Source organism: Lycium barbarum, chromosome 8, assembly GCF_019175385.1.
Source record: "Lycium barbarum isolate Lr01 chromosome 8, ASM1917538v2, whole genome shotgun sequence".
NCBI lineage: Eukaryota > Viridiplantae > Streptophyta > Magnoliopsida > Solanales > Solanaceae > Lycium > Lycium barbarum.
This window is the reverse complement of record NC_083344.1, coordinates 122727259-122736497: the sequence shown is the minus strand read 5'-3', so window position 1 is coordinate 122736497 and position 9239 is coordinate 122727259. Positions and strand designations below refer to the sequence as shown.

General features: G+C 31.4%; 1 protein-coding gene across 4 annotated transcripts; it reads right to left on the bottom strand.

The window, feature by feature from the left end:
* Positions 1 to 514: 514 nt before the first annotated feature.
* LOC132607070 (uncharacterized) lies at positions 515 to 8841 on the bottom strand. Of its 4 annotated transcripts, none has more exons than XM_060320873.1 (4): positions 7854 to 8831; positions 7446 to 7551; positions 2194 to 2242; positions 747 to 883 (listed from the first exon to the last, which is right to left on the bottom strand). In XM_060320873.1, exons 1-4 carry the CDS (start codon positions 7884 to 7886, stop codon positions 844 to 846), a joined length of 228 nt encoding a protein of 75 aa, XP_060176856.1. In that variant the 5' UTR covers positions 7887 to 8831; the 3' UTR covers positions 747 to 843. The 4 variants fall into 4 exon arrangements, with proteins under 4 accessions (XP_060176853.1, XP_060176854.1, XP_060176856.1 ...); XM_060320872.1 differs by having other exon boundaries at positions 749 to 886; positions 7854 to 8841; XM_060320870.1 differs by lacking the exon at positions 2194 to 2242 and having other exon boundaries at positions 515 to 886; positions 7854 to 8318.
* Between the last annotated feature and the right edge of the window lie 398 nt (positions 8842 to 9239).

Here is a 9239-nt window from a genome sequence, read left to right as displayed (position 1 = left end):
CGGATTTTAAAATTTAAAGATGAATTGAACTCGTCTCATAGAGTATCGTAAAATTTTGATATCTACAGTGTTAATGAAGGTGATCAATTGCAGCCGCCAGTCTGGAGAAAAGTTGACTATGGAGTTAGCCGCCAGAATAGCCACTAGTTTGAGCTTTACGATTGCTCAATTATTTGGGCTTTTCTACGAGCTATAAGTTTGCGAGATTGCTGGGTGTTTTGCACAAATAAGATACTTTTGCGCTGATATTTAGATTTTATCCATACTTCTGATATTTGTGCTAAACTTGACCTAGGTTGGAAATAAGCTATTCCATGATTATTTATCCTAGGATTAGTTATTCTCAGATTAGTTATTTCCAACTTGACCTAGGTTGGAAATAAGATAGACAGATAGCACGTTTCAAACAACTCTATTTCTCAGATGGTTGCATCTGTTCTAGAAAAAGGTTTGTTTGCATTTTCTTATATGATAAAAATGTTAAATCTTTTTAGCTCACATGCAATCTTAGATCTATATCAACCATATAAAGACACATTATTCACTCCATATCAGATACTTTTAACGCTATAACTGATAACATGCTTGTTGTATTCTAGATAAGCGTTGTCTACTAAGTACTAACCCAAAAGAAAGAAAGAAAAAAACTTAGTACACTCCCCATGTATAGAAACAAATAATATTATCACACTTTTGAGACATTAATCGTATTACTCCTTATGATCGTTAGAGTATGATGAATCCAAGAGCAAATTGTTGATTCTTTGTCTTGTTATCTCCATTTGGGATTTTGTATTATTACTTGTTGATGATCCTTCCTCCTTGTGTTTTCTCTTGTAAGTCTCAAAGAACTCCTTGTTCTCCTTCTCCAACTCCTTCCACACTGCTATAATTAAACAACATTTGTTTAACTAAATAAACACCACTACTTTGTTCAGAATAAATTAACCTATTAAACTAGCATAATAATCACACAACGAAGAAGAAAATCACATAAAGACGAGTTGATTGGAGCCCGCAACTTAAATGACACAAAAAATGAGATTTGAAATCAAAACAATCCATTAAAAAAAAAAAAGATGACACAAAAAATGAGATTTGAAATCAAAATAATAGCCTGCTTGGTCAAGCTTATTTTTTCCCCTAAAGTACTTATTTTTTCAATAAGTGCTTAATTAAAAAAAGTGAAGTGTTTGGCCAAACTTTTGGAAAAAAATAGGTGCTTTTAAAGAGTAACAGAAACAGTTTTTCAGAAGCTGAAAACAATAGCTTTTGCCCAAAAGTACTTTTCAAAAAAGTACTTTTGAGAAAAATACACATAGAAGCATTTTTTAAATATTTGGCCAAACATTAATTGATGTTCAAAAGTATTTTTTAAATTAATTGGCCAAACACAAACTGCTTTTAGCTAAAAATATTTTTTTAAAAAGTACTTTTTAAAATAAGTTATTTTTAAAAGTTTGGCCAAACAGGCTATAACTCATTAAAAAAAAGTGACAGAAGTATCTTTTACGCACTTTGTTTTATTTTTATGCACAATAGAAATTAACTGAAACGACTACCGTTACGTGGACCATTTCTCCGTCTCTTTTGTTTTCCTTTTTCACTTTCTGATTCTGTCACATTAATTAGTGTTCTTGGAACCTAGGGGTGTTCAGATACTCTAATTATTACACTTCATTTAATGCATTCCCCCAATGGCGGCCCAACCTTTTCGGGAGGATTTTTCGTGATTTAGACCATTATCCTCTAATTCTTGTCTTCACATTTCCATTGTTCAGATACAAGGATAAAAGCTTAAGTGATCGTTTGCTAGGTAACCAAAATTATTCCGAAATTATAATTCTGGAACTAATTTTATCTCATATCTTGAAACTATTTTATTCCATAATTTATCCCAGGATAAGTGGGATAAGAAGGGATACCTCAGCTTATACCATGGGATGCATTTTATACTTTGTTTGTTACAAAGTATAAATTTATCCTAAGATAAATTTATACCTTCTACCAAACATGATACAAAAAATTAATGCTGGGATATCCCAGCTTATACCATGCATCAAACGACCCCTAATAACATTATAAAAAATGTTGAACATTATTTTATTTCGGTTAAATATGTACTACTACCGTATTACATTGTGATATAGGAATATTATTTTTCTGATGCTGATAAGAGGATAGGGATCACACCTTGGTGTTAAAAGTTTATCTGCCCTTGGTACAAAGCATCTGCCCTTGTCTGTAACATTAAAGTAGTTATTCCAGGTTCCATGAATTTTCTTCCAAGTATAATTATATTATAGTTGTTGTCCATTAATTCTCCACTAATTTTATGCTAGAACTTATCATATCAGCAGTGGCGTATCTATTGCATAACGTGTGAATTCACGGAAACTCTGTAGATTTTGCACAAAAATATCAACTAAATATCTAGTACTATTTATTATCAGACCACTTAAAATATAGTACATTTTTGTGCGCAATAGAATTTAAGGGTGACCACCTCAGTTAAATCCCATAGCGCACAAAAAAAGTGCGCAAAAAGTACTTCTGTCAATTTTTTTTTAGACCCCGTTTGTCCGTAGATATAAAAAAAGAATCACATTTTTTGAAATTTTGGAGTTGGAGTTAGAGTTGTATTTGTCCATAGTTTTTGAAATTGTAGTTTTTGATGAAATGTAATTGTAAAAAAGTGAAATTTTTTGAAAAATAAGTTTTTTGAGTTTTTGAAATTTCAAAATACAACTTAAATTGTATTCGAAATTCTTATGGCTAAACGCTGAAAAATAAAAAAAGTGAAAAAAATTCTTAAATAAAGTGAATAATTCATCTAGACAAACGGGGGCTTAATGAATTATTTTGATCTCAAATCCCACTTTTTGGGTCATTAACTTGCGGACTCGAGTTGATTGCTTATATTATCATCAGGGTCAAATTCTGATTTTCACTTTTGGATTCATTAAATCTTAATGGACTGCCGCGCTTATCAAATCATTTAATGGGTGTCAGTAAATATCAGTGTCCAGCCATGTTTACTTTCTCTAGGACATAGCAATAGAAATGTGATTTTCATGTCACAAAATTGGAAAAACATGATTTTACTTCAAAGTCCAAACTCTCACTGGGTGAATGCCTACTTAAGCAATTCACTAACTGGACCAAACAAGTCTCACAAAAGTACAACGAAAAAGAACCGGTCCATCATCCCAACCAGTGTTTTTAAAGGCATTTTTGTGGCGAGTTCCAGAACAGGACATGCCAAAAATGCTTCAAGGCATACATAAAAGGCATAGATTTATAAGGTGTACGCCCTAGAATTTAGGGCGTAGGCCTCGAGAGTAAAAGTGTAAGCCCCAACCTTAAAAGCATATGTACGTCAAATTTGATTTTTATTGTTTTAAAGTATTTTTACCATACATCATGATTTTTATTATTGGTGTAATGATATTTACACTTATGCTATCATGTTTTCATGTTGTGATTTTTGCTAAAATATATAAATAAATAAATCAACACTCACAAAAAATAACACTGCAATTAGGGGTGTTCATGGTTTGGTTAAAATTCAAACCAAAAACCGAACCAAATCAATTAAATAGACCGACATTTTTTGGATTTGGACTTAAATTTTTAAAACCGATAATATTTGGTTTGGTTTTGATTTTATTAAAATAAAACTGCAAAAAAAAAAAAAAAAAAAAAACGAACCTAGCCGACAAATTTTATACATAATTTTATGATTATTTAGATACAATAATATATTAAATTAGATTGTAATTATCATGAAATTCACAATGTTTAATCACGTATTTTTCTTCCATAAGGATTAGTCAATCTTTCTTGTGCCATAAGAAGATAAAGTTTCAAGCACCTTTAGCTTTTGAGTATTGTAACTTACATAAAATATATCATAAGACACCGTATAATTAAATATATTTGACTTTTTCTGAGTATATTTTAACGAAATGATGTTACCTAATTAAAAATTTATCACTTTATTTGTTTGTTTAATGTGAAGAAATAATAATAGAAATAGATGGAAAGAGTATATAATTATGTATGGTTAAGAGCCGAATAACCAAACCAAACCGAACTAAAACTGACAACAACCAAACCGATAATTGTATAATATATTTGGTTTGGTTTGATTTTAATATTTAGAAAATTGACTAAGTTGGTTTGGTTTTGGTTATGACCAAAAACCGACTCAAATCGAACCATGAATAGCCCTAACTACAATAAACAATTTTTTAGATGAGTATGCATGAGATTGATAGGATAGAGACTCCATAACACCATGTTCCTAAGGCAACTTTATCAATTTTTTGGCGTTGCTCGTACACTTTTTACCCTTCCCTTTCTTTGAAATATATAAACAAAAATCATTGCAAATGGTAGTTGAGGGTGTGAAGGCCTAATAGATGTGGAGATCGATGATGAAGTGGATGATGATTTTATTTTAATGATTATCTCGACTATTATCATTTTTTGTGTTGTTACCTTTCTCGAATAATAATTATAATAATTTTTTCTATATTATTGGTGATTTATTTGAATTATTTACAGAATTTTAATGAAAATTTTACTTTTGTTTATTTTCTTAATAATAAAATTATAAAATTGAACATACACGACAATTACGCTCCATAGATTCATGAGATTTACGCCTTGCTTCATACTCCGTAAAACGTCTCGCCTCGTGCCCGCACCCCTTAAAACACTAATCCCTGCTACCAACACATTCCCATTTTTTCTCTAATTCAAATCGCATCTTGAGCTTTTCGGATCAGGTCACAATTCGAACAAAAAAAAAAGTACTAACTCAAGACAAAAAGTCATTTTCGTAACTCAATGTCTTCTACTTAATTAGGTTAAAAGAACTGTACAATTTTATATACTAAAGGGCCCGTTTGGCCATAAATATCAAAAACTTTTTCACTTTTTTTTGGAATTTTTGAAGTTGGAGTTGTGTTTGGTCATAGTTTTTGAAATTGTAGTTTTTGGTGAAATGTAGTGTAAAAAAGTGAAAAAAATTTGAAAAACAAATTTTTATTATTTTTAGTATTCTGGAATACAACTCCGGGAAAAAATGAATAATTTTTATGGCCAAACGCCCACTAATACAAATTGTTGGTAAATACGTTCTACTTAGGAGCTCCAATAGAACTGTATTAGAAAAAGCTCAAACATCATGGGTTTAGTGGGGCGGCCGTTATTTTGCCGCCCTAGCGGATTCAATATAACAGTCGGGGTTTAAAGTAAAAACTTATCCGCACCGAATTTTCACCCAACAAATATTACGTATTAAATATACATAATTAGAACTCATATATTTAATTTAAAATCTAAGGTATTTTAAATACTAGTTTCTGCAACTGATTTTGAGTGGGGGAGGGGATTATTACCAGGAAAGTGAAAAGCAAATATCTGCTAAGCCCACTTGAATTGACAAATCCTGTCTCTATCTATGTTTCATACATGATACATGCACTCATATGTTTGTTCACTCAACTGTTTGCTCCATATTCAAAGGCAATATTTTTCACACTTTTTTTTTATTTAAATAAGACAATAAAGTTATTTCACGCAGTATTCCTACTTTAATTTTTAGAGCCTGTTTGGATGGGCTTATGTCTATAAGCTGAAAACAGCTTATAAGCTAAAAAAAAAATAAGTTAGGGTAGTCTAACTTATTTTTTTTGGCTTATAAGCTGTTTTCAACTTATAAACTGCTTTACATAAGCTAAGTCAAATGGGCCCAATTATTTTTTTGAGCTTATTTTAATCACAAAATGACTTTAAGCTGGCCAGCCAAACACTCAAAAAAGCTGAAAGCAACTTATAAGCCAATTCAAACGGGCTCTTAGCTTCAACTTATACCTTTTTGCTAGTATTTAAAAATACTTGTTTCTTCACTGAAAGCTTTATTAAACACTTTCATTCTCTAAAGGCCAAACCCATCGTGGTGTCTATCCACTTATTTTACTTGAACACCTCAAGTAACCCTTACTCCATTTAGACACCAAAGATAAGGTTTGACTGTGTCATTTAGACAATTTGCACAATCAACCAAATATTTAAAATGTGTGTAACACACTAGCCAAGGACGTGACAAAATGCCAAATTAACTTACGACATTTGGCGTTTGATCAAATAATAATATTAAAAATAAATTTTGAGAAAAAAATAATATTTCAAAAAAGGAAAAAGTCCCTACCCACCCAATCATATTATACACACACCTAAATAATTACAAAAAAAAGGGTTTCTCCTCCGTACCCCAAATGGCAGAGAAGAACGCGTGGGGAACAATGAAGTTTCTTTTTTTTTTTTTTTTGTGCAATTGTTAGTCTTTGATGAAATCTTGCTTTTATGTTCATACCCATCTGCAAATTTATGTGGGTTTTCGGTGATAAAGATTAAAAAGGAATTCTTAGGGTTGAAGAGTTTGCCCTTTTACCAAAAGATTCCTTTTTTTTTTTGTTCACTTATTTGTTTTTAGTGATTTCTGTAAATTATGCGTAAGAATATTTTCATACAGAGCACTGAATGAGAAATGAATTGACAACATTGAATTAATCAATCTGAAAACATTAAAAAACAAAATCAATTACCAATTTGTGTTTTTTTTTTTTTTTTGGGGGGGGGGGGGGGGGGGGGATCCAAATGATGCAAATGTTGAAATGGAATTTTGGTAGATTGATTATTAGGTGCAGGCGTGTAGCAGTGGTGGTGTTGGAAATGGCAACAATAGCGATGGTAACAGATTTACGTCGAATCCGACCTTCATTAAAAGAGTAAGTTTGGTGATGGTAGAGAAAAAGAATGAACAAGAAATTTTAAAAAAAAATCAGTTTTTTGGGCTCTTCGGGCGCCTGTTTGGTGTGCAATTCACCCAAGTTGTCAGGTCAGCAAAGAGTGTCTAAATGACACGGTCTAGTCCTACCTCAGTTGTCTAAATGGAACAAGGGGCACTTGAGGTGTTCAAGTAAAAGAAGTGAACGACAATAGGTGTCCGTCGAAAGATTTGGCCTTCTTTAAATAAGTAATATGTTTTAAAAAAAGAAGCATTTTTGACCTTTCAGAAGCTAGGTCGGACACGCTATAAATCTTGTATAATAACTTACCCATTTAATAAACAATGAATTACAAAATAAATAATGAATCACAAAATCAGAAAATTAAAGCATGTAGACTTTTCCTTTTCAAGTTGAATTTCTGCTATCTGTCTTTAGTCATTAAAGGTTCTTAGATCATTAAGAAAATAACTACTCGAGATGTGAGTCTGTCTATTATATTTATTGGACAGAGGAAACAACTTAGGATCAGCTATATAAATTCGCACGATCCATTTAAGTCCGATCTTTTTTTTTTTTTTTTTTGAAAAATTTAAGTCCGATCTTTAAAAAGAAATAAAAAAGATTAAAAGCAAGAGAAGTGACCTGTGGAGGTGATAACTGGCTGTATATTTGCATGTTTGGAGAGTGCTTCCATGCATTCCTCTCTGCTCATGTTGAACAATAAACATTCTTCAATCAAGTGATGTACCTGTAACCCAGGCCGAGTTAGAATTTTAAATTTATGAATTTTTTAAATTTTAAAAAAATTAATTTATTGGGTTATAAATTAATTATCTGTATATATTAAGTAAATCTTTTAATATTATAAATACACGATCTGAGTCAAAGTTCTGCACTTGCATCCATTCATTTCAGTATTTCCTCTTAACTTGATGCTATAATTCATCTGATCCTACTGAAAATAGCAAACCCAAGAAGGAACGAAGTACAGGAAAAAAAGATACTAAAAGAAGAAGATATTATTAATTAGTAATACTAATTTATACTTACCAAGTGGATGTATTGAGCGGAAGAATCACCCATCGTATATACTTCAAAGAAATCCAATTAAAATGTCACGATGACTACTTTTAAAATTTTTATTTTTATTGAATATGAGAAGAGACTAATAATAGAGGGAAGAAGAAGAAGAAAATGATAAGGTAAAAGTAGGGTATTGGGGGAGAAGAAATGACTGTAGATTTCACTAAATAATTACAACTGATTAAGCTACATTTGGATCGAAGACTTTAGAGAGAAAGTTAAAGATGGAAAATTGTATTTTATTATGAAAAAAAAAAAAAAGATACTCCATTATGAAGTAGAATATAATACTATTACATTTTTTAGAGTGAGGTGAATGTGATGTCATTAAGTTGATGGGGTATTAAGTCCCACGTGGGAAGAGACATATGATTGGTTGAATTGAGATTACGAATGATTCATTATTCTAAGGCAATTCTTCTTGAAGGCCAGATCATCAAAGTCCACGTGACAAAATAGGTCCACAATGATACAGTTAGCAGCCCAGAAAGGATCCAAATAGTCCTACCAACACTCATTTGGTCAGACAACAAAGCCCACACCAGACCACGTGGTCACGTATAAGATTGGCTAGTGGACCGCTAAGGCATACCTGCAAAGGGAGAACTATTTACTCCCTCTGTTCAAAATGTTCGTCTCCTTCTCTCTTTTTTTTTTTTTTTAAGCGGGGGTGGGAAAGAAGAAATGGGGAAGGCGATTACAATGTGGGGAATCGAACCCCTTAACAATTAGGTGAAAGTTCAGGTTGTCAACCAACTGAACTACTAAGATTTCCCTAAAATGTTCGTCTGATTTTCACTTGACGCAAAGTTTAATTAATAAAAAAACTTTTGAATCTTGTTATCTTAAGCTCTCATTTGGTCATAGATTTTGAAGTTGAAACTTGAAACTTGACAATTTGAGTTTTTGAAGTTGTGATTGTTGAAACTTCGAGTTGTGTTTGAACATGCATTTTACTTGAAATTTTTTTAAAGTTTTGTGAATGGAAGTCTCAAAAACCTGGACCAGTTTTTGAAACTTGAAGATTTTTTTTAAGACAGATTTCAAAATTCGACCCCAAATAGATGGCCAAGATATTTAAAGGTAAATTTTTAAAATTTGACCCAAAATCTATGGCCATATGCTAGATAAATCTATCACCTACTTTTTTCCTAACAAAAATTAGGAAGAAATTCTTTGGTTTTGCAATGCATATTTCTATAGGGTGAAAATGATTTTCACCCCCAACTTTACTTTAAAAATCAAACTCCCCTTTAACTTTGAACAATAATCATCCTCCCCCCTTTAACCTAATTGACTTTTTAAAATTTCTATTTTATCCTTACATTATGAACTTGTCTTTTTTTTTTTTCT

Coding starts and splice junctions, on each gene's coding strand:
- LOC132607070 (XM_060320870.1), bottom strand. CDS start 7,886: ATGGGTGATTCTTCCGCTCAATACATCCACTTG. Junction 7,552..7,853: donor CCGCTCAATACATCCACTTG/GTAAGTATAAAT, acceptor CCTGGGTTACAG/GTACATCACTTGATTGAAGA. Junction 887..7,445: donor GCCAGTTATCACCTCCACAG/GTCACTTCTCTT, acceptor GTTTAATTATAG/CAGTGTGGAAGGAGTTGGAG.